General features: G+C 40.9%; 1 protein-coding gene across 5 annotated transcripts in view; it reads left to right on the top strand.

Moving 5' to 3' along the window:
• The window catches only part of NFIA (nuclear factor I A), a 357,286-nt gene that overhangs the window by 243,426 nt on the left and 87,375 nt on the right, over positions 1-26,485 (top strand). For all 5 annotated transcript variants that reach the window (XM_079103807.1, XM_079103806.1, XM_079103808.1 and 2 more), the window contains 2 exons: positions 10,627-10,744; positions 16,558-16,685. In XM_079103807.1, coding sequence (XP_078959933.1) covers positions 10,627-10,744; positions 16,558-16,685 — 246 coding nt within the window. The remainder of the gene's footprint in view (positions 1-10,626; positions 10,745-16,557; positions 16,686-26,485) is intronic.

The following is a 26,485-nucleotide window of genomic DNA, read 5'->3' on the forward strand; positions in this document are numbered from 1 at the left end:
TGTTAAGTTACATAGTAGAAAATGCTGTCTAGCCCTATCTATATTTTTTTTTTTCATTTTTCCTGTCCAAACCACCTTAGTCTAAATATATTATGGCATTGCAAATGTTTCATTTTCTACTTTTAATAAACCCCTCATGAAAAGATACAATAATAAATGTTGCCACACTCTTAGGAAGAAAAACATCAATCTGACTGGCTTAATTTAGTGAGTTTCCTTTACTATAATTCAATAAATTTTCAAAATAAATATTGAAATTAAATTAGTTCAGAAGGATGTTTTGTTGTATAATTTTTTTCCTTGATATATTTGGGATGAATATTTGGAGAGTCAAACTGGCAGCCAGTGGAATGGCCTGGCAGAAATGAATCCTTTCATCAGACTACCTTTCCTTCAGAGTCTCAGCTGGGCGCAGTATGGGTGGCCAAACATTTCTCCTCTCCTGCCCTCCTCACCCATGGAGAGTGAGAGGCAGCCCCACCCTTACTTAGGCTGACACTGTCCTCAGCTAACTCGGCCCTGTCAACTGAAATGTGCACGATTCTGGTGCTGGATATGAGCCTGACCATTGTATCATGGGCCACTGTGCTGGCCGGAAATTAGAAGTAGGGCAGGAAGGGAGCTCATGACATCAGCAGGTGCTTCTGGTGATGCTGTGCATGAAGGTCTGGACCTTTCTGTTGTACTTGAGCTCCTGCCACCTTTCTGGTTAGAGCTGGCAGTAAGAGTTCTCATGGCAGGATTTGGGGGCCTTTTGTTCTCTGTTTTCTGTTCTCAGCTAAAGCTCCCAGTAAATTAACCAGACTAGGAACACTCTTACTACAAAGATTTGACCTAGGGAAAGGCAAACACATGATACCTGATGGACACACAAATTGGTTGTCATGGTCTCTATTCCTGTGTTCATCTATCTCTGATCTTTTCTAAGTAACTCATTGGTTATGATTCCTACATATAAAATCCATATTCAAGATGGCAGCATGATATCACAAAATAGTTCAGGATATAGAGTCAGGGATCAAGCATTGCCACTTGTTAACTGTACAACTTTAGGCAATATTTAACTCTTCAGTTGTGTCCTCCTTATAGGTTATAATCATTTAGTTGATGGGAACATGTTCAAGTCCCAACTGAGTGCAGAGACTAAGTCTGACTGCTGAAATAGTACTAACTCTCAGGAGGGTTATAAGGATTAAGAAAGAAATTATCCAGTGTCTGATGTATAGTAGATGCTCAATAATAGCAATTATAATGATCATTCCTGAATGAAGCCTCTGCTCCTGATCTTTCACTGTGTGCTTAGAGCAGATGCTGGAGCTGATCACTGCCAGCAACATTATTAAAATATGTCTGTGTATAAATTAAGGAAGACCAATTTTAGCAGTATGTTCTAATAATTAATATATTTAGAAAAAGACATTATAGTGACTCCTTCAGAGTTAATGATTCTAATAGAACAAGAGCACACCAATCCTAGCCCTCATGCATCTGCTGTGGGAAGCCAGAAAATTCTTATTCCTCACATTTTTATCTAATGCCTTTATTTCTGCATTATTCTGGAAACTACCCAGAATAATGGGCAACAAGATACTTTAAAATTCTCAGTCTAACACTGACAATTACAACTTTTTTAAATGGTCTGCCAGGCCTTGATTATTTGTATCAGAGTCTTAAAAATAGTACTAAGGTCTACAGTATTTAAAAACTTCACTTTTACTCATACTATGAACAATAATTCTAGAGGTCATTACTGACAAAGTGCTTTCTAGTAAAACTTTATGTGCTCAAAAGCCTCTTTTATTATTATTTTTTTTAAAAAGCAAATATTCATGTCCAATAAGTAACAGTGGGGAACTAAAAGGCATTTTAAGTGTGTGTGTGTGATTTCCAAAAGCCTAACAGAAATTCCTTATTACCCCACAATAAGGCCATAGACATTGTTGAGATTGGGCTGGAATGTATTATTCTGACTCCTGCTGATTAGAGAGTCTTATAGGTGGTGTTCCCGTAGACATGTCTCGGGTGAGATAGATGGAGGCTGCACTCAGCAAAGCCACACTTTAAGTCAAATTACCAGGACTGAACAAAACCAGCCTGTGCTTAATAAGAGTATGTATTAACACCCAGGATTCTTCAGTGATGGGATAGGAAAAATTTTTTTAAATTAAACAATTCTTCTTGAAAATGATTATTTTTGTAAATAGCTGAATTAGCATGTTGTTGGGAAGGGCTCCATTGGTTTAGTTTGTTTCCTAAGAGCTAATGGTCAGATAGTCCCCAGTGCATTCTTGGCAAAGGGGCTCATGGGTAGACGCCCATCCCTGGTTTATAGATCATCATGGTGAAAAGACCATCAAATCCATCCCTTGTCAGGGAAGACTGAATCCCATGGCTAAGGCTGTAGTCTATACTAGACGGGTACCACATTTGACCTCAACCAAAAGCCAAGATGAGATGATACTCTAAAATGCAGAAAATCAATTTCAGTCCCAAAGGCAGAAGCCACTAATGCAGGAGATCAGTCAGCATTGCTCACCCCTCCGTGACTGCTCCTCGAGACCAAGTGTCAGGGCCCTACGTCCAGTGGAACTCTGGCTGACACTCCTCACACTGAAGATCTGTAAAAACAAAGAAGTGAGAAGGAGGAGAGTGAATAGAACTTTTGCCACTCAGGTGGGGAGTGAAGATTATATTTCTATTTGAATCTCATTGAATTCCTCTCCCTAGTAGTTCATGACAAAGAAAAGACAGGGAGACCAGACATGTGGGGTTTACCCCTGTTTCTTTGGACAGATAATCTAGGAATACCTGCATTCAAATTCTTGCTCTGTTACTTATTTAACTGCATGATATTGATCACATTACTAAACCTCACAGCTGATTTTTCTCATTTATAAATGATACTAACACAAATACATATTCCAGAGGGCCCTGTGAAGATGAAACGAGATCACTCAGGTGAAATACACAGCACATTGCCTGGCACATAATAAAAGGTCAATAAATATTCATTCTTAGCTATTTTTCATTAACAGGCTCATATAATTTTAGTCCAGTTCAACAAGATTTTGCTGCATATGTAATATATGAAATGACCTATGCTGTGTGCTGAGAGGAATATAGAAAGAAGCAGGAAAAGTTCTTTCCTCTAGGGCACATATTTAAGTTTCTTGAGATCCAAGACTGGGGTTTCTTTATGGCAATAAAGTGCCCAACTATGCATGGTTTACAAATTAAACTCACAATAATTATCTGTCAAAGATAAACCAACTTCTTGATTTGGAGTGGGGCAGAAAGAGGGTACTAGTGAATTGTTCCTGTTTTAATAAAACTGAAACAATTTATCAGAAATAATAATTACTCTGTCTCCCTCTACCCTCCTGCCTACACACACACACACACACACAAACACACACACTCTCTTTGTGTCCACAAGTTGTGGTTGTGTGGTGGTCTGTCCATTAGCAGATGAGTTTCAGGGGGTTAAAAACATTCTGCTGACTTTTGGCACCTAATGCTACATTTCATAAAAAGCATTGCTTAAATCTTTTAATAGCAGGCAAGCTCATTTTCACAGAGAGGGAAATCCATGTTTTAGTTCAGTGTGTTTCTTTTATGTTCCTGTTTGGAAATCCATACTCCTAACCTGCATTTGGTCAGATCTTTTAGAAAGCAAGGGTAGAAAAGGGAACTCAGCACAGGGTTTACAAACCAGAAATCTGCTTGGCAAAGGAGTTGCTGAAGACTGTGGCATAGAAGCTGCAGAGAAAGTACCTTTATGATTGATTTCCATTCAAGTCAGACTGACTGCAGTGTGGTCATTTTTCTAACCCATAACTGCTCACACTGCAGCAGTCTGCTATCTGCAGGGTGTCTGAATTATAGCAGTCTATGTCCGTGTTACCTCTTACACAAATTACTTACACTGGTTTCTTTTTCCATGCAAATTCATCAGTTTTACAGCCCCTTGTAGCCACAGTCAGGAAACTCTGGCAGCGAACACAAATTGATAAAATGAGTTAATTTTACTATACTTATTTTTTTTTTCTTTATAAAAGCCCTCTCTCATAGGCAGTGTTCAGGAAGCATATTACAGTAAAAGGAAGATAACAAAGGACTTGGATTTTCTTACCATAAATTACTTTTCAAGTTAATTCCCTTTAACGATGATTCCAGATTTGCTTGAGTTTTCATAGCATTGTGCATTTTACAACTATGCCTTTGATGGAAAGAACAAGTATTTTCCCATGTTCACTCCTATTGTGCCAATGACATGGACTTTCTTACAAGATCTTTGCCACCGGAATGCAAAACAACACTAAATTGTTCTGGGTCCATAGAACTCTGTGCTGTGGCTGGACTCCCTGCCCCCACCCCTGCCAGGCTTAAAGCACAGGCTCTCAAAGTCTCCATGAGTGTCATGGAATCTGAAGAAAATCAAACTTCAATTTTTTGGGTTTTTTTTTTAAGTTATTTTGTAAGTGGAAATTGAGTGCTAGACCCTGATAGTCTTCCTGGGGAAGGGATCTATTGCCACTATTTCCTATTACTTAGTGGCCATGCAGATTTGAGGGAGGAACTGCTATGAGGGTTACTTTCTAAATTGTAAGCCCCACAAGGGCAAGAGTTTTCACATATCTTGTCCACTGACGTATCTCTAGCCTCGGTAACCATGCCTGGGCCATTGAAAGTGCTTCATAGATATGTGTTGAATCCTACTGAATACAGCCCAAGAGGACAGGTGCCATTAGCAATACACTGGACACACTAGTCATTTAGTTAATGCTCCCAGATGATTCCTGTTGGACAAGTTATAAACCCAATGCACCCTCACTTCTCAGGCAGAGAAACTTGAAAATTCGGATAGCATTTTTCTTCCATTGTCCTCTGTTTCCAACAATGCAAGCCTGAGCAGATTGTCTCTGGTGGATGGCAGAAGTTCAATAACCACAACCTTCTCCAGCTACTAATGTGTACAGAGGAGCAGGTCATTAAGAGGGTTGGCTACTAAAGTAACCCCTCTCTTCCAATAGCCCACATTACTATAATGATTCCTTAATAGCAAACCATTTATTAAGAAATGACACAGAATGTTCTACTCACAAGAGGAAGGGGGTGCATGACTAGAAATAACATCTAAAGACACAGTTTCCAAAAGTTAACCTTTTAAGAAAAACTCCTTGGTGGAACAGGATACTTCAGGCCAGAATCATTGCAATAACTCTTAAGAAATGTGGAGCTTGTCCTCACTCCTTGTACACATTTATAGAAATCTGAGTATCGTTTTGTATGGTTTAAGGTTTAGGGGGACTAAGGGGGAGAATAACTATTTACTTTCCTTAATTCAGAGCATATTTATTGATCATTAACTGTGTACACAAAACTGTAGTGAGCTGCTCAGGAACACAAAAGCAGCTCTGAGATCTACAAGATTAAAGGTCGTGTGGTATGGCCTCAGAGCTTGTGACCTGGGAAAGTTGCTTAGCCTCTTTGTGCCTCAGTTCCTTCCTCGTGGTGGTGGAAGGATTAAATGGGTTGATGTGCTACGACTTTTAGTCCAGCATCTGGCCTATAATGGGTACTTAATAAATTGTCATGGTGATGATGGTGGCAGTGGTAGGTGGTGGTAGCAACGGTGTTTTTCATGTTTATCATAAATACTATTAGAATTATGAGACCCAAGAGTTTCAGTGGCTTAACCAAACTATGCAGGGGATTACTGGTGGGCATGGGGCATGGGGCTGACTACACTGATCAGTATAGTCAGTCTCTCACAGTACCAGACTAGCACTTCGTTTTATCCCCCATGATATCCATCTTTAGAGCCTTCAAAATGCAAACCACTCTAGTTAGGGAGAAAATATTACATCTGAGGGTTTTAAAATTGATAAAGCCTATCACCAGGTGCCAATGTAGCAAGATCAAATTTCACAATATATGGGAGAACAGAAAGAGAAATCTTGCGGTTGGTCCAGTCCTTCCTTAATGTCCCCACATTTGATTGGCAGGATCCACATAATCTCTGTAACCACCAGTAGACAGTTATTCTTTAGCCTCAGAAGCCTAACATGATATCCTGGGCAGGCCAGAAATTAAGGGACACTGGACAAATCATTTACCTTTTCACAACTTTTATTAGTTCCCTAATTTAAAAAAAAAAAAAAAAAAAAAAAGGATAAAATACTACTGTTAGCTAGAAAGAAGTGCACTGTGTTATATACAGCTAATTGATATATTTGCTAAAACAATACAATCATTTATTTATGCCCTTTCAGAGTGTACACTGGGGAGTAAGTCTTCTTAGGCCTGTTGACTGTCTGGAGGAGGTACCAGGTGTCTGTTGTAAAAAGCGTCTGTTGTCTTTCCAGACAGCATAGGTTAGGCTTCCTACCTTCTCCCCAGGCTGCCTGCATCAATATTCCCTTCTGCTCCAGGCTTCTCCTCTTTCCTGCCTTCTGTATACTGTTGCTACTCTTCCTCACACTCAACCATTATCATTCCCCTGCTCAGAAACTGTCATGGATTCCACAGATCACTCGCTCTACTTCCTATCTCCAAACGTAGGCTTTGCCATTTTTTGCCTCGAAAGCCTCTCCTATCTCCTCTCTCTAAACCTGCACACCTTCAAAGGCTCAGGATAAGTACCCAATCTTCCTGGCATCAACCAATTTCTGATCTCACAAGCTGGTGGGATCAGTGACTCCTCTGAATTTTCCCAACACATTCTTTGCGTTTCTCCTGTGAGATGTAGCATGTTCAACGTTGTGTTAGATGTTCAGGTATTACTTCAGTGTTCCACTTAGTCTGGAAACTTAGTCTCAAGGACTGAGACACCGTATGCCTTTTTTATTATCTCAAGTTGAAGACAATTTTTTAATAGAAGAGTCAGTATGGTGCAGAAAGGCCCAAGTCAGACATCCTTAAATTGTAACACTGACTCCCTTTTGCCTTTCTGTAACAGAGGGCAAGTTATTTAACCTCAGTCTGAGGCTTAGTTCTCTTGATTTAGAAAATGTACTTTTCTGAAAAGGTTGACTTGAGGATTCAATTTAGTAATAAATAAAGTGCCCATCAAAATATGGCTTCATAGGTACTCAGAGAAGCCTGCCCGCAGCCACCTCGGGAATTCATGACCCATCAAAGGCTCGTCCTCCTATTTCTAGATTGGAGACACTGAGAATGCCGAGCACAGTGCAGGGACACTCTGAAAGGGACTCCTACCCTCTGGTGTGAATCTTCTCTTTGTCAGAGTAGTAGCACCGAGTCAGAATTCATCCCAATGGGCTGACCCTCCACACGACAGCTACACCCAGGCAGTGGCAGGGCTGTGTTCCCTTGTGAAGACCCCTTGAAGAAGGCAGAGTTGTGTCTGTGCATTAGTAGGATTACTTAACCCAGGTGTGAAACTCATTCTCATTTCAGAAACTTAGTGATGTTTTAAAATTCAAGATATGCACAAACCAAGCTTTGCCAAGCTCTCAGTCACCCACAGCAATCTAGTAGGCAGTTTGGGCAGTAGCACCACACTGCTGGGCCACCTAGTGCCATTTGCTTCATTACCATTGCAGTGCACAAAGCAGCTCACAGGAGCTAAAGAGAGGGGCAATGGCCAGGAGCAGTGGTTGCACGCCTGTAATCCCAGTGGCTCAGGAGGCTGAGGCAGGAGGATCTTGAGTTCTAAGCCAGCCTCAACAAAGTGAGGTGCTAAGCAACTCAGTGAGACCCTAAATAAAATACAAAATAGAGCTGGGGAGATGACTCAGTGGTAGAGTGCCCCTGAGTTCTATCCCCGGTACCCCCACCCCCAATGCAATAAAAGAAAAAAAGTAACAGGGGCAGGCTAAGGATCATTTATGTGGGCCCACTGTTTTTTTAAATCTGTCTGAGGTAGGCCCACCGTATTTACATTGCATTTTTGTTCCTTTACCTATTAACATTTTAAAAAGACAATTGAAAGAAAAGAACCTTTTCTAGGATAGATCATGCAATAGGTAAAGTGTCCAATAGAAATGCAGCTGATGTTCATCCCTAGGCAGAGGGCCTCAAATTTCTCCCCTTGGTCCGGGTTAGACCTTCTCTTTCACACTTCACTCTTTCCTTCTCCTCTCAAGAGCGAGGTTGTGGAAGATCCTGCCATTCCCTCCATGCTTGGGAATGAAGCAGCTTCACCACCCAGCTGAGGCCTCAGCTCCTCTCTGAAATTTGTGAAGAAAACTAAGTACAGGCCTTTGTCACTGAGTGGCCTTGTCCCTGACTCTTCATTAGTTAAGGAGAGGTGTGACTCTGGGCTCCAGGAGGCTCAAGGCAGCCACAAAGCATACACAAAATGCCATGAACTAGAAGAGGAAATTATTGAAATAAATTTAACCTACAAAGAAAATTATGGAGTGACATTACTAATGAGAACTGTTTATACTTCATTTGATTTTTCCCAAAGTCCCTCCTCCCTGAGAAACTGTCATTGAGAGATGGGCTTGAATTTCAAAAAGTGTATGTGGACTTCAGGGTTTTCCATTTCTTAGTGGTGACTGTTCTTATGTAATGACAGTTGTGACTAAGGTTTGGTTATTGCTATTATCAAACCACTCAGTGTTTATTCTTAGAAATAAGTGGTCTCATACCCTCTGATTCCATGGTTCCCTTACCACACCATGCTCCATCTGGTTTCCTGAGGAGTAATCTTGAGAATAATCCCGTTATTACCACAGTCAACACCTTCCCTTCTGAGTAACTTCCATCAGGCTCCCTTTCATCCTTTGCGCTTAGACCCCATCCCCATCTCACCTTGTTTAAAAGACCCCAGTGACCTCTCTGTTTTTACCAAGTCTTTCCTTCAGCCACCCTCCACCTCCCTGCCTCCTGTCGTAATGGAGTGGTATTTCTAGACTGTCAGTGCAAACTTAGTGGTGGCGTTCCCACGAATTGCTGGTTCTCCTCTGGTCAGTGGATAAAACTCAGGCAGCTTGGAGTCCATTCCACGAATGCTTACTTGCTGCCTCCTGGTGTCGGGGATTATGTCAGATGCTGGCAACATAACCCAGCATTCTACTCAGTGGTGTGGGGACGTGCTTTGAGAGCTTACAAACCTGGGAACGTGCTGGATTCAAATCCACACTGCCTGAAGAAATGTGGCAGAGCCCTCATGACCAGAGCTCAGCCACACCCTGCCCGCCATGCCCACACACTGGATCCCATGAGGCTGTCAGAAATCCAGTAAACAATTCATGTTCTCCTACCTCATGCTGTTTCTTCTATGGAGAAACTCTCTCTTCTTCCAAGTTGCATAAATCCTCCTCATCTCATCAGCATCCCTCTCAGGACTCAACATTTTCCAAGTCCTTTTTACTCACTTGAACCTTAGTCCCACGCTAGGTTAGACACCCTCTTCTTTGCAGCCATGTCAATTTAGGAGTAACTGTCAGAGGACTTCTCAGATTGTCATTAAGCTAATTTGCCAGACTTCCCCTTTAGAGCTGTTTATGCAGGTACCTTTCTCACCCAGCACGGCCCCTCGGGAATGAAAACCCCTGGTTCATGATGTTCTTAATTATCCTTTCTTCTGATGAATATTAACCTGTATTTAACTTATTTACATTTCTACATATAAGGGCTTCACTCTGTACAATATATGATAATATATGGATCTGTTTTTCCCTGCTTTGGCATAATCTTTCAAAAAAGAGATTATTTGCACTAAGGTAGTCTCATGATAGTTTTACAATAAGTTGTTTATGAGATTGGTAGTTATTATTTAGTCACTCAAATATTTTTAAAGTTGCTGTAGTCAAGGCATCTACAAATTCAAGGACATTTTGGAAAATACAAAATCACATCTCAGTGAGGGTCAGCTTTGAAAATCACACAGTATCACAATTGAACCAGAGGTTGGCCAATACTTCTATAAGGGGCCAGATAATAAATATATTTGGCTTTGTGAGCCATATGGTCTGTGTCGCAGCTGCTGTTCTCTGATATCGTAGAGGCACAGCAATCACAGATGTTACGTAATGACAGGTGTGCTAGTCATCAGTAAAGCTTTACTTACAAAAACTGTGGTGGGTGTGGGCCGTAAATTACCAGGGGGACAAACATGAACGTGAAGAGGTATGCAGGCTGCTCAGGTGATTCAGAGTGAGGAAGAATTATGTATTTCACTTCATAAGACTTCAGGTATGGGTGCCTCTCACCAAAGTTCAGAGTAGACTTCCAAAATACAGATGAGGAGAAGTTGTCAGGATCAAAGTTAGAAAAGCTTAGGGAATGTTTTGCTCACTCATTCAATAAAAGTTTAAGACCAAAACACGGAGAGGCGTTTTTGTTTAAATCATCCAGCAATATTGTAACGTTGGTGACAGTTGACTATTACAAAAAGAGAAAAGATGAAAGGTACAATAGGAAAAAACACGCCTTTCTGGTGTAGACTATTTTTATTGTCAACATTCCTTTGAAGTCAGGGTTGATTACTTATTATTTTGGATAAGCTTCCCAGATAACTGCAAAAAGGAAAGGTGCTAAATGAAAAACTGAAATAGGCTCTCATTGATCTTCTATTCACAGAACTTAACTGATGTTTCTTCTTTTTTGTTTTTGTTTTTGTTTTTGTTTTTGTTTTTTTTTTCATTCTAGCACCAATAGCTGCAGGAACTGGCCCCAATTTTTCTCTCTCAGATTTGGAAAGTTCTTCATACTACAGCATGAGTCCAGGAGCAATGAGGAGGTCTTTACCCAGCACATCCTCTACGAGGTAATTCAGTGGCTCTTAAAGAGGTTATGCCACATAGTTTCATGATTTTAATTCTGGGCCTACGAGGCACTCAGCAATGTGCTGATAATAATAGGGGATACCAAAGAAGTGGGTTCAGCTCTAACAAGCCGTCAGTCTCACTGGGGAGACAAAGCAAACACACATGAAGCAGAAAAAAAGTATATGTCTACACATACATACACAGCATGTGTACACACCTGCATACCTACTGGACAGTTAAAAACAGTGAGCTAAATTTGTGTCAAGGGCTAAAAGAGACTTTGCCCAAAATGTGTGACTTGTGCTCAGCTCTGAATGTTGGTTTGGCTTGATGAGAAGGAAGAGAAAGGGATGGAATTCTGGGTGGTGTGAGAACATGGCCAAGGCACAGAGGGAGGGCCTGTAATGAGTGTAAGCATTTTCCTTGCAAAGGTATGCTTTGGCTTGTAGCAAGGAAGCGGACTCCAGTGATACCAGCCTAGTCCCCTTGCCCACAGCGCATATAGTTCAGCTTAGTCTCTGCTCTTTTCCTACCAAGCCTCCTCCGAAGGTCTCAAAATCCAGTCCACTGGGGTTGCACTAACCAATGAACCTATTTGATATCCTGGTGTGAGGAAATAAAAGCAAATACAGTTGGGTAGCAGGATGAGGCCAGACTATAGCCTCTGATGCTCCAGGAGACCTCAAAAAAGTGAAGCAGAAGAGCACAGCTCGATCTCAGTTGCAGAGTTCTTGAGCTCCTTAAGTTGGGTCACAAAGCCAAAATCCAAATGCAAGATCCTGTTGTCTCCAGATAACCTGTACCAGAGGGGAAGGGATTAGGCATTAAACCCACAGTATTCTTTTACAAATTGGCTTTAGCACTGGACTGTGACAAGAAAAGAATGGTGCAGAACAATCTTTCATGTCTGTGTACTTTGCAGAAACATGTTTGTCAAAGGTATAGTTTTCCTAAAGCAAGACCAGAGTTTTATGATTTAAAACAATGCCCAGATTATAGAAATTTTCCTTGGTAAAGAGTCTTACTTTGTCTTTAAACACAGCATTTTGAACATCGTTAATTTAAAAAAAAAATCAACTTCACCATTTCTAATACCATGAAGGCAGTTAAAGAAATACCTGCTAAGTAGAGCCAGATCCCACCAGCATCCTTTATGTTTAAATGTTCCCCTTAATTCACTGTAGTATCAGCTCCTCGGAAAAAAAATAATAATTCTCAAATCCAAAATGCATTTGTAATAGAAGAAAGAGATCGTGAGTACGTCTGGGTGTTAATACACTTTGAGGATTTTGAATGTTTGCTGATGGAAGAGACATTGTGTGTAACTGCTCTCAGTCAACATGAAAAAGCTTTGCAAATACTTGTGGGCAGTGATTAATTTAAAAGTTTATGGGCTGTTTGTTTTTCATATGTGTGCTGCACATGTCCCATGTACCTCCCAGTGTTCCTCACCTCCCATCCATCCGCACACTTCTCCAGCTATGTTTTATTATCTTTTGCTGTGACTCTCTGAGTGGAAAGCTGGTTATTAATGTCATTTAAAAAGCTAGAGTCATTCTTGTATTCTGCAAATAACTAACCCTGATAAGGAGCTAATTATAAACCCCATCAGTAGTTAATAACTCAGTAATACGTTTGTTTTACTCTCATTAGGCTCTTCTTAGGTTGATTTTTTTTTAGAAAAATTCTTTGAATACATAGACTCAGCAAAATTATCTGTGTACAGGTTAGAAAATGTGCCCAGAAGAATCTCCCAGATTTCCATTTAGAAAAGTTCATCAATCAAGGTTTGTCTGTGCTGTGCCAGTATTAATTGGTCTGCTGCAGACACTGTATTTGGTGCCTTACATACCTGATCATTGGTTTACAACATAGATAATGTTACATTTAAATGGTGGAGCAGCACAAAGCTCAGAGAAGTTAAATAACTTGCCCAAGGTCACAGTGACAGCACAGTTTACATTAAAACTGGGGTCTGTTGAAACTCACATAACTGGCCTTTTCATATGGAATCTCACTGGGATTGGCACTGGCACTTAACCAGTTGAACATGAAATCCTAAAAAAGAAGTACCCGGCAACTCCACCATTCTCTGACACTTACCATTTGCCACCTTGAGTTATTGCTGCTGTCTTTGAGGTGTGTACCTGCCTTGCTCCCCATCTGGACTCTTAGTCCCATGAAGAACAGTATCTAGCTCTCCCAATTCGCTGTTAAACCCCAAGGGTATTATTCTCAGCACTCTGGGTACAGAAGCAACTCCCAGGATCTTCACAGCCTAGTTAGCGGTAGAGACTGCCTAGTGCATGGAAATGTCCAGTTCTGAGGGTACTGTGGACACTGAGGAGAGAGGCATTTTACCATCCAGTGAATATAAAGTAAGGCCTTGAGGCCTGCCATATTGCAAGAATTCAGCAAGTTTTAGGAATTAAAGTATTACTTTCCCCTTAATTTTTAGGTAGAATTTCTAGGAACACAGGAACAAATTTTACACACTAGAAGAGAGGTAACCCTTCAAGGAGCACCATCCTCCCTTTTTTTATTTTTAATGAACTTATCTCGCTGGTGCTTTTCTATTCTCCTCAGATGTTTCTGGGAGGATAGAATCTGTGTGTTAGAAAGGCAAGAGCAAAAAAAAAAAAAAAAAAAAAATCAAGGACATTTGATTTTAGAAAATTCATTTCTAAAAGTAAAATAAGTAAAGGACATTGATTTGTATTTGCTGTAGCTCCTGCATTGCTTCAGGGTAGGCATCTCTAAAATCATAGAAAGGGTAGTTTAAAAACCAGGATAAAATATATGTATTTTTTTTTTTTAATTTTAAAGAACTTTATTAAGATAAACCAACTATCAAGTGTGTGAAGTCCATAAGCTTTGCCTTGGAAGTCCCCCACTTGCCCTGCCCTGCCCAGTATTGCTGCCTTTCTTCAATTCCAGATCTTTGCTCACCCCCTTTCCATACATCTAGATATTTATCCTGTATCAGCTCCTGAAAGTCCTTGCTCTCAAATTAAGGTGTCAGATACCTATAGCATCTTCTACCTTGAGGATTTCGTATCTGCGTGGGTATGAAATTAAAGTATACCAAGGAAGTAAAAAGCTTTAAAAACTCCAAAAAATATTAATAATGGGATAATGATGAACTATGGAATTGGCCTTTTGAGTTTGATACCATTGAGCCATGATGCTTAGATTCTTGTCACATGTACTAGTGTGGCCAGTTTCTAAGCAGCTAGCCCAAGGCAGCAGTTTTGGAACATCTGTGGCTAGCCAGATGCAGTGGTGGGCACTAGAGATTTAAAAATAATATTAATAAAAAGATATTCAGTTTCCCTGCAGATCTTACAATCCCATTGGAACATACAGGTCACGTCTTTTATTTGCCAGGATACATAAGGGAATTTTTCTTCCTCCTTTCAGAACAATTTCAAATGGCTTTCAATTTTAAAACTAACAGGTAATATTACATATACAAAGGTAAGCCACAACCTGAATGGATAGGCAAAATAATTATGTCAGGAGCCTTAACCAAGAATTGTCCCTTAAATTTGGCCCTGAGCTTCTTGGTTGTTAAGACAAGAAGGGGAAGCAATATACTATGTAATTTGCATTTTCCAATGAATGAAAACAGTAGAAATTCATTTAGAAAGACCAGATTTTTCTGGCTTTTATGTATTGGAAGGAACTTTTTGTGTGTATACCCACTCATAAAGAATTTCTGTTAAATACAGTTTTGTATGAAATATAGAAAAGTTCAAGTGGCTCTTTCTCACTGAGCTTCAAGAAAGGCTAAACAGAGAACATGAAATGAACTATTAAAGGACTTTCCTTTGGTTATTAAGTTAGCATGTAGGTTATGCTGCCTTCCTGTGTTCTAATTTAATGAGAATAGAACTTAACAGCTTAGAATACTGGAATGCCAACATTAATAAGTAGAAGTTCTTGCCTACATGGGGCCCTCCACATTTTCAAATTCAGATTTTTGCAATAGTTTCTAAATGTCTTTGAGGCCTTAGACTGTACGCCCTTCTTTTCCTTTCTAAGTCCATTGTCTGCACGATTATCAGTCACTTTTGTACTCCATTGTCACTCCCTCCTTTTAGGGCTTCAGGGAGTCTCCATTGCTATAGGATGAAGTCCAGACCTACCATTTCTTCTGTAACCTCCACCCTCTGCTCCCTTGTGCCCCTCCTTCAGCTTCAGCCGGGCAAGCAGCTGAAAGTTCTAACTGTGACACACTGAGCATGTCACATGATGTTCCTTCTGTCTGACATGCATCTCCCTCCTGAGGGGTGTTTGAAGCATCTGGTCACCTGTGTGCCATGGGCACAGCAGAGAATGGGTGCTGCCCAGTCATCTGGAACGAGCCAGGTCCAGGAGGGCCCCTGAGACATTTAGGTTTGTGGATTGTGAGGGTGTCATGAGGTAAAGGAGAGGTGTGAAGATTGGAGGAAACACGGGGTTTGAGACAATGTTTTGCAAATGGTATGGGATGATCTGAGTGTTCCAGAACCAACAAGCTGCTCGAGTGGTGCTTCAGTCACGTAATGGCCTGCACGTCTGCACTTTTGTCTCCTTCCTGGTCTCCCCCACACTCAGAGACAGCTCTGGGAAGCCTTCCACGGCCTCCAGGAGTCTCACTGTTCCCTTCCTCTGCTGTGTGAGCCCCCTCCCTATACATGGGCCCCCCATATACCTCCGTCCCTCTTGGAGCAGTTTCGTTGACTGCTGTGCCTCTGTTCATGGAGGCAGGTGCCCCATCTGCTTCTCTCTGTGTCCCAGCACTAGCACAGCACCTTGCCCGTAGGAGGCACACAGTGAGTGTTTGATGAATAAAGCCTGTGAACAACTCTGTACCCTGACATGTGAGGAAGCGGTTCCCCAGTGAGCCCTCCCACCAGGTATGAGATCTGTTGTGCTGGTGGCCCTCTCCGTTGAGGCAGCTGGAACAAGAACAGCAGCAGGTTATGTGCCACTACTTTTTCACTCCTGAAGCTTCCCACTGGCAAAAAAAATCCAGTCCTTCCACTGGAGGAAATGAGATATATTCTGGAAGTTCCTCAGTCATACTTTAAAAAAAAAAAAAAATAAAGTCTTTACTCTAATGCAATAAAACTTCATTTTGGTAATCTATGGGTAGTCGAATGGCATAAAAGCCACCAGGCTGCCATCCATATCCCTCATTCTCATGGGACATGCATTCCTTCTGCCTGTTTTATTCTGTTCTGCTCACTGTTTTTGCTGTAGTGTCTAGATCAATACCTGGGCTACTTAGCTGTACAGTAAGTACTTTTTGAATGAACAAAAATCCAAGTTGAAGATGAGGAAATGTACAAAAAAGAAAGGAAGAAAAGAGAAACAGTCAAAGCTTTTTAGGAGGATTATGAACCCCTATTTTTAAAAACCCCTTTCTGGGGAGCCAGCAAGAATAGAATTGATGTCTAGGTACACTGCAGATTGCCAGCCCCAGCCACCACCCGTGGAGATAGGAAACACGTGGGCTTACTGCTTCCAGGTGGAGACAGGAGCTGGAGCCAGCCACCAGTTCCTCAAAGCAAAAAGGCACAGGATGTGGCAGCAGCAACTTGAGGGACAATAAAAAACAAACGCAGACATTTGGAACAACACAGGCCCCAGACTTCGTTCCACCTCCAGTGACTCACCCAACTGAACAAGAGCCTAAAGAGAGTTCTAGAACTGTGCACACTTGCCAGGTTGCTTCCTCCCTCGGCCTTCTTTCAACCTGAGATGCTATGTCCAAGAGAAAGGTGGTTTGGACGGCTCGTAAACACGCGCGCATTTGTTCTTCCAGCTCCACGAAGCGCCTGAAGTCTGTGGAGGATGAGATGGACAGTCCTGGTGAGGAGCCATTCTACACAGGCCAAGGACGCTCCCCAGGCAGCGGCAGCCAGTCCAGCGGGTGGCATGAAGTGGAGCCAGGTAAGTGGGTGGGGAGGCTGGGGGCTCCCGTGCCATTGGAGAAAGTGAAGAGAAGCTGCTCAGACAGTCGTCGGGAGCGGGTGCTTGCACCTTGATCTGAGGCACCAGGCTGAGCAACACCTCCCCTGAAGTGGGAATGGCATGTGGCTTCTCTATGCGCACGTCTTCAACCACACCACCACCCAGCATTCCACTGGCTCTTGGTTTTGTGTTTTTGGGGGTTGGTGGTGATTTGTGTCCATTTGTTTTTTGAAAAGAGGTTAAAACTCCTGGGCTTAAGGAGTCCTCCTGTCTCCTCCTCCCAAGAAGCTGGGAATATAGTATTTTTGTTCTTATACTTCATACCTCTTGGTTTATTTTTTAAATTTATTTTTTAGTAATCATGACAGAAGCCCGCAATCAACTTTTCAACCAGGTAACACTAGGGAGGAGAACAAGTTCTTCGTGCTGCAGGTTACATTTGGAGTTCTAAAATGAGAGTCCTTTGTTATGTTTTTCCTATTCCTGGATATCGTTGTGAACATTTTTGTAATGCAACAGCTATCTTTATGTCCATCTGTACTAAAGGAGGCAAATGACTGCTGGTCCAGCCTCCTGGGGTTGTCTAGTCTTGGCTCTGGAGTCTTGAGAGTAATATGAATGATTCTAACAGCAGAAGCTTTTTGAAACCTTAATCAATGTCTGACCTTGATGTGAGCGAGGGGAAATTTTTCCCAGTGCCTTCCAAGCCAACATGACAAGTCCAATGGGTATGGAGGAGAGAGTCAGGGGTTTAGAATTAGCCAGTGTGTTATCCTGACTTCAGCTTCTGCTGCCTGTGTGATTGTGGGCAACTTACCTAACCTTTCTGAGCCCATGTCCCTATTTGTATAAACTGACAGTAATAGCTGCTTCAGTGCTCTTAAGAATTGAGTAAGGTAATATGCATAATCCATTTAAGAATTACACCCAGTGCAAAGTAAGTATGGAAAACCTTCTCTGACCATCTTTCCCCACTCCTGTCTCAGAACAATTCCCTGCAAGAGCAGACAAGCACCAAGAAAATCTTTGAACCAACCCCCTCATCTTCAAATCCTGGTTCTCTTCTCTCCTCCCTCACATTCTTTCAAAAGACAACCCTAAGAGGGTCTGATTATAAAGGAGTACAGAAGGGAGATTTGGAGGATGATGGAGGTATTCTCTATTCTGATTGTGGTGGTGGTTACAGTAATCTACACGAGTTTTAACATTCACAGGTGTGTATCCTTCCTTCTGCAAGTTAGTTTTTGTGCATGATTAAAAACAAATTTAAAAACCTCAGGCCCTACTGCCTGGGGTCTTTTCATCTTTCCGCCTTTATGAAAATGCAGACATTTCTCTTTGCCTCACTTCTGCCTAACGCTCCCACCCACTCATTCCCTCATTCAGCAATCTTCCTTGGGATCTTCCTGTATGATGCACCATGCCAGGTTCTGGGAACTCCAGGTTGCATGGGGAGGCTATGGATCCTGCTTTCAGGAATTTGCAGTCAAGGGTGGGAAGCAGGCACATAAACAGATCACTACCCAGCGGATCAGGGGGTGCAGGGATGTGGTATTAGCCTCCAGTGCCTTCTTTCTCTAATTATTACCAGCACAGCACTCGCAGTGGGGTGGTTCCTCCCTGAAGGTCACACCTCCGCTTTACTCTGCACCTCCAGTCACGTCAGTTGCCTAAAGTGGCTAAGAAATAAAGCCAGCCTAAATGAGGACAAAACGCTGACGGCTCGTTGCCATTACCTGCATCGTCAGCATGACCTCAGCATAGGGCCAATGAAAAGTTTATGTGCTATTAAAAAATTAAAAGATGTAAAACTTCTTTGAACCCTTTGTAAAAGGTTAATTAGTCCTAGCCAATTTACCTGCTTCAGTGGAAATCAGAATCAAATATATAGGTTTGTGCATTTGTGGTCGAGTGTCACCCCCATGCACTTCATGCCTGCTGATGCCACTCTGTGTTGATGTGCTCGTGGCTCCTCCCCCGAGGCTGCTCCCTCAGCCCCTACCCAAACTTCTCAGGGTGCGTTGAGGGTCGTGAGCATGGGTTGACTGGAGAGTACTTTGGCCTACTGACTCTTTTATTCAGAATAATTCCTATTTCTGTCTTTGCATTGATTCAAAAAAAGATCATATATTTGAACATCTGAATACCTGTATGTTTTGTAGTCATTAACTCAAGTTTAATGGCCAAATCCTCTTTAAGCGGAATATATTTATATATTCTGTTCCCCTCTTCTTTCTCCTCTACCTCCTCCTTCTTGATCTTCTTCTAGAACGCCCCCCCACCCCGATTGTCCATTGTATGTCCTCATTTCATTAAAGAAAAATGCAATTCATGGTATATGTTTGTAGGGGCTGGGCGGGGGACAGCGGATAAATTTACATTTGGCCATATTCAGCATAGAAAGTCATAATTGAAACAGGGCCTGAGGGGACATTAAAACTCAACTGAAGGATGTTGCACATGTTCATGGTGACTTTGGTGTCATTAACTCACACCAGCCATTTTAAATGGATAATTTATGCTGCCAGATGGTCCTTTTTTGGGGATTTTCCATCAAGCCCAATCCCCTTTTTGGCACAGAGAACACCTTTATGTTGTTCCCACACTTATCCGGGCCTGCATAGCTTTCCCCCAGGGGTACAGTTAATTGAGTAGGAGGCTTTTAGTGGTTCACTCATGTAAATTACATTCAGAAATATGTTGGGAATTATGTATATGTGAATGCACCGGCAGCCTCTTGGTTGCCTACTTTTGGAATAATTCTCTCAAACAAGTAGGAAGGAAACTTTGTTTATACCTCAGATGCGACACAGGAAGCAGAGCCTATGCTCGTTCCCCCTCAGAGCTCTGCATCTGGGTACCTTCCCTCCACCGCCTTTCCAGGACTCCTCAGCCAAAAGAGGGCTGAAGGTTGCCAGAGGAGACACTTTTCCTTGAGTAACAGGAAGACTCTGGAAAGTAAAACAAACCAGACATGCAGTAAATTACATGGGCTCTTTCAAACGTCTGTCGTAGTATCCTGTTCCCCATTAGTTTATCTCAGCACTTTTGGTGCACAGCTCTTATTATCTGGGAAGAAGGGCACAGGAGATTAAAGATGATGTTAGTCTGAAAACATCAGACAACCTCGGGCTGACTTTTGCTTCTCTTACAATGCTGCGTTTGTTCCCTCCACTTAGCTTCATTTCCCAGTTATCTTGAAGCTGGGTTAGATTCGAAGCTTTGAAGCTAATCATGCACTGATGAAATGAGTCCTATGAAATTCTATCAAGCAAAAATGCACATACCATCAACTCTTGTTTATCTGTACAAATGAAAAATTGCTGAGAAACTGATAATGCAAATAACTAGGAAGGAAACCAACAGGCAGGCGCCGGCATGAGGTCAGACTCTGTGTGCTTTCATATGTATGGTAAAAACTCTAGTTATAATTGAGTACCTACTGTGTACCAATTTTCCTTTCAATAGCCTCCTTTAAAATATGCAAGATATAATGATTTTGCCTCCCTGTAGATGAAAACTGAGAATCATAAAAAGTTAAGTGACTTGCCCAAACCCACACAAATAGTCAATCTGTGGATCCAAAAGCCATATTTCAAACCATAGCTGACCTCAGAGTATAAAATTTTTCTTCTGTTCTCAATAATCTCATTTACCATAAATGTTTATGCTTGCATGTTGAAGTTTCCTGTCCTGGACTTATACTTAAGTTAAAAACATAATTAAAAAAATAAATAAATAAATAACTCATCAGAAAGACCTGAAAATCCCCTATTTTCCCTATCCCAAACCTTATCATACAACCCCAACCTGGGAAGGGATATGGGCTACTGAACACATATAGAACACTATGTATAAGCAACTGTTAACAAGGTGAAATATCTATCATTTTCACTATAACATCAAATAATTCTTGGCATTCAGGTCTTTATTCAAATAATGCCTCAACATGAAGACCCTTAGGGATCTAAAATAACTGCTGACTCTCCCTCCCTCATCTTATAATCCATAACTTTGCTTTCCTTTCTTCACACCTCTCTGTACTGTTGTTGTCTAATATTGTTTAGAATATATGATCCACAAGAGTAGCACTTAAGTCTGTCTTTTCCACTACTGTATCCCTGCTATCCATAACAGTATGTAACACACAATAGGTCCTCAATAAATATTGATTGAATGAATGAAGTCACAAGGCAGAGAGTTTTGGGTGCTTTTAATAAACTTAAAAGCAGAATTTGTTACCAGTAGTATTTTCAGAATCAATATTTATTATATTTTTGATCTGCAGACTTTCAGTCAAATCCAGTTATTAGCGAGTAGAAAGTAAAATGATGTCTCAGGCTTAGCCAAGGACCCATTGCCCTGTAGTAGTATATCAAACTGTGTTACTGTATTACAAAGTATCCCTTGTCCTAAAGGGTGTTCCTTACGTGTACCAGACTTTTTTGTTTTTTAAGTTGTTACAGCATAGAATAATAGTTATCAATCTCTGGGAAGAATAAAGGGAGGGTGGGATGGAGGAGAGATTGGCCAGAGGGTACAAAATCACTGTTAGAGAGAAGGAATATGTGCTATTGCACAGGAGAGTGACTAGAGTTAACAATATTATATTGTATATTTAACAAAAAAAAAAAAAAAAAAAAAAAAAGAAAAGAAAAGAAAACTTCCAGAGAGGATTTTGAATGTTCTTACCACAAAGAAATAAGTGTTGGAGGTAATAGATATTCTAAATACCCTAATTGGGGCATTACACAATGTATACATGTATCAAAACATCACACTATAGTCCATAAATATGTACAATTATTGGCCAGTAAAAATATAACTATTTTTAAGATAATTTTAATGATGATTTTTTTGACGACTCTGTCAGGAATCTTACGAGTGAATTTTCGTGAAACATTTTTTTTTTGGGTTTAGATAACCTCTCTGATTTATGTTGGAAGATTTTCAAGGTTCTGTTCTGCTCACATTTTCTCTTACACACATGTAAGGAACACCTATATGAGACAATTTAGACCCGTGTCACTCAGGGTCATCTGAGTACCAGGACCTGGGAACCACAAGGAGTTTCTTAGAAATGCAGAATCTTAGACCCCACCTGAACCACAGAATCTCAACAAGAGTTGTAGGCGATGCTTCTGCACACTCAGGTATGGAAAGTACCCCAGGGATCTTCTCTGGAAGCCACTGAACATTAAACACGGTGCTCCCTGACCTTCTTCCCAATGTTGAATGGGAAGCGCTTTCTAGAAGTGCTAGAAAGAAAGAAAGAAAGAAAGAGAGAGAGAGAGAGAGAGAGAGAGAAAGAAAGAAAGTAAGTTCTCTCATATCTCTCACATTCCTCCAGTTTCAGTGCCTCTGAATGAAGAAGAATGGCTAGTCGTCTAATCATTATAATTGAAGTCAAGCCAAGTCACTGAACCTGTAGCGAGTGCCAACTGTGTGCACATCCAAGAGTGGATACAAAGATTCCCATCAAGGGCATATCTCCAAGGGCAAACCTCTGACTGTCCTCAAGTGTTAGTCATTACCTACTCTTGTTTGGGCCCCATTTCTCTCACAAAGTTTGATAAACCAAAGTCCTTTATAAAGTTAGTGGCTTATGATCATGTGAACCGTCCTCAGCAAGATTACTGGGGAGACAGAGCTCACCCAGCTGATGGTAGTGGAAAGCAGACAAGGCTAAGCAGTATTAAATCTGACTGGAGATGTGGGGACAGTCTCCTAAAAAGATGGAAATTAAAGTGGATTTTGATCATAACCCAACTGAAAAATGTTCATATACTTAAACATAAGACTTGATATCTCAGCCTTTCAATTGTTATGTGTAAATTTGAATTTTCTTCATATATATTTCTTCCTTGGCTGTAAAGCAGCTCCTTGGCTGTCCTGTGAACCTTCCTCAGTTTCTTTGTGTCCCTGAAATTGAAGACTTCTCCCAAGGGTCTAGTGGGCTTCCCAGGTTGCCAGGTGGCCCCACATCCGGACTCGAGACTGAGTCTGTGTTGAGCACAAACGTGTGTGTCAGTTTCAGTGGGTCTGAAGTAAAGCTAATTTTTTATTATTTTTTTAAAAAGATGTGAAATTATAGCACTTTACAGTGAAATTTAGTACTGCATTTGAATGCAGGAATGAGACGCTACTGAAATTTTCTCCTGTACAAAAATGTTCAAAATTCTAATATATTAAATCATAATTCATATGCACATCTGAATAGATTATAATTATATTGGCATTATAAAACTATGAATACACAGTTTCATTAGCCAAAGTGTTAGAAATTCCAGCAGTTCATAGAACGTTTTTAAAATCAAATTTGATAAGTAGAAATAAGTAGTAAATTTAGTTGTAGTTATTTTTTAAAAAAATATTTTCAGGGATAAACTTCTTTCAGAGATAAAAATTTTCCCATGAAGTAAGTTGTTCTCATTTTTGAAGGTTGAAATGAAGTACTTTAATACTATGCCCTCTGTTCTTATTACAATTATTAAATAAATGCATTTTTAAAAAATTGCTTAAAGGCACCTGTAAAAGAATATTTGATAAACATCTGGTCAGTCAGTAGCCCAGGGCATTTAGAGCTAGGGTTCAGTGTCTCATCCACTAGGAGCACAGCTGGATTATGCAGACTTATGTTAGTTCATTCTAATTTTAAAAATCAAATATTAGGTTCCCTTGGTTCACAGCTCTGCCACGTCTAATTTGACTGCCACCGTCATCCATCAGTTGTGAGAGTTGAGGAAGTTGACCAACGTGGACTTCTGGCTGAGACACACAGGAGGCCCATTATCAGTGCCAATAAAAAGGCAGCAATCTGGTAGCAGTAGTGCATTGATCATGCACACTCTGCTGCGCTAGCATATATTAGGGGAAAAGGATTAGATCTCCCACAATCTCCTGCCATAATGGGAATGGTCACTGTTACAGAGCATTGCCATAAGATCAATGTCTTGGCTTTTCCTCTGCATTTATAGAGCAGTGGGAAAGCACCTCTCTGTGACACCATTCTTTTCCATTATGTCTTTAGTATTGGCACCTGCTCATTAGAGGCTGGTGTGCCAGGGAGCATTGGTTAATTAACAAGGGACCTGTTCTTTATCAGAGAAATTTCACCTAAATAAAGGGTTACAACAGGAAAGTTATATTCCAAAATGAGCACTCTAACCACCCTTCAAAAATGGCCCTATCTTTTTTATCAAGTCTATTTTTTTTTAACACTGGAACTAGTCCTAAAACAGTCTCTTGTAAGTAGAGTCTAAAGCATTACCTGTTAGAAGAAAAGAAATATTCTCATATACATGTGTTTTAGGTTGTGTGTGTCATATTCACATATCTGATAAAAGCAGGATCAACAAAATTTTTGTTTTTATTCCCAAAGCCTATTATAGTACCTGGCAACATGGTAGCCATTCAATCAATATTTGTTGAATAAATAAATAACTAATAAGATGGAGACCACACATGTCTTATCTTGTCCTTTGAATGTGATGAGGCTCTCAGAAAGCATGCATTTGCTAGGGGAATGAGTGTAGCTGCACTTGCATCAGAGAACCCAGATGCACAATTTTGCAAATGCAGAAGCTCCCAGGAAAACAAATGCAGCGTTTCAGCTGGCCTTATATAAATAAATAAATTACCCAAATCTCCAAATTTTTTAATTTCATGTTTGAAAATGGGGATGTGTAAATATTCTAGAATGGAAGGAAGAAAGAGATAAAGCTTAGATGTTAGGTTACACGTGAAATCTTCCTCCCACCCTGTTCCTGTCTCCATCCTCAGCAGCAGCCCAGTGGCTGCGGTAGCGAAGTGCTGGCTCATGGTATGGCTGGGAGGCAGCTACTGTAGGGAGGAGCTCTAAAGCAAATTTCATTCCAATCACAGTAATCTCTGAGGCCTTGCTGGAGAGGAGATAATAAGAGAAAAAGAATTATTCTAAAGAGGAAAGAGAACAAATTAAGGATAAAAAAAAATCTATAATTATTATATTCTACCATGAACAAGCCAGGGATTTTTAGCAAACTACTCTGAATCTTTTCTTCCTCATATGTAAACATTAGAAGGAACAAAACAGCACTGCCTCCTAACTCTTAGCCTTGAAAAGGTGAAATGAGATGATAAGAAAACAAGAACTACCATTTATTGAATACTAGCTGTGTGCAAAGTACAGGGTGTGGCATTATAGGTAGGGTCTTTTTACTATATCTGAAGTATACTTAATAAACCATAACACTTTAAAGAAATATTATGCATATGTATCCATATGTACATATGTAAGTACTTTGAAAACTCTAAAGTACTATATGAGTGAATATTCTATAAAATTTAACTGAAAGCCTGTTGTATAGATCTGCATCTATTATACACCAAGCTCTGTGCAAAGTGATAAAGGAAATGTAAAAGCAAACCACATGGTGTTTGCCTTCTAAGAGCTTACAGCCCATGAAGGCAGGAGGGTAGCTGGACAGACAAGGGCTGGGATGTTCGTGCAAGATGTAGAGTGCAAGGCCCATCCTCACACTGGTGGTTCACCCCCTGACCTCACCACAGTCCTCTCCTGTGCCTGTTGAGAAGAGCTGGAGCATCAGGGCAGTGACAGCTGGTCACTGTTCCCTACTCTTCTCCCTGTCAGTCTAATCTTTCCTGACTCCTAGGAAGCATGTGAGTCTGCCATGACAGGAAGTCCTTGGGAAGGTACAAACCAGTGCCACCCTCCTCTAGCAAGAGGATTCATTCTGCACCCCTCGACCCAAGTACCCACTGCCTAAAACAGTTTTCTGACTGTGGGTGCTAGCATTGGGCAGAATTGAAGCAAATATTTACTTCAAGGAAACAAGATTATTCTGAATGAGGATTAAGTTCACCAAAGGACAAAATAAGCAGAAAAGATAGTTGGAAGAAGAGAAAAGAAAGATAAAAAGATAGATAGAAGGGCAGGCATAGTGACACATGCCTGTGATGGTAGCATCTCAGAAGGCTGAGGCAGGAGGATCGGGAGTTCAACGCCAGCCTCAGAAACTTAGAGAGCCGCTGAGCAACTCAATGAGACCCTGTCTCTAAATAAAATATAATAAAAGGCCAGAAATTTGGCTCAGGGGTTAAGCATCCCTGGGTTCAATCCCTGGTACCAAAAAAAAAAAAAAAAAAAAAAAAAATACACACACACCAAAACAAAAACAAACAGACAAACAAACAAACAAAAAACAACCAGAGAGAAGAAAAATAGAGATCTGACTTTACCTAAGTGTGCTGTGGTCTTTTCCTCTAAAAAAAATCGTTAAATATTTGTGGAATACAAACAGAAGGTAGTTTTAACCTCTGATATAAAGAGATAAAAGTGTCCCTTTAAGTAGTGATCTCCTCTGTTCTCTCTATGAATGTGTTTTAGCTATTTCACTGCTGTGACTAAAAGGTCTGACCAGAACAATTGTAGAGGAAAAGTTTATTTGAGGACTCACGGTTTCAGAGGTCTTAGTCCATAGAAGGCTCTCTCCATTTCTCAGGGCTTGAGGTGAGGCAAAACATCATGGCAGAAGAGTGTGGCAGAGGGAAGCAGATCATATCATGGTAATCAGGAAGCAGAGAGACAGACAGACAGACTGACTGCACTCACCAGATACAAATATATACCCAAAGCCACATTCCATTTCCCACCTCCTCCAGCCATATTCTACCCCTTCAGTTACCACTTAGGTAATCCCTATCAGGGAATCAATTCACTGATTGGGTTAAGACTCTCATAACCCAGTCATTTCTCCTCTGAACCTTTTTGCATTGTC

This window comes from Sciurus vulgaris (genome assembly GCF_902686455.1).
Source record: "Sciurus vulgaris genome assembly, chromosome: 1".
Taxonomy (NCBI): domain Eukaryota; kingdom Metazoa; phylum Chordata; class Mammalia; order Rodentia; family Sciuridae; genus Sciurus; species Sciurus vulgaris.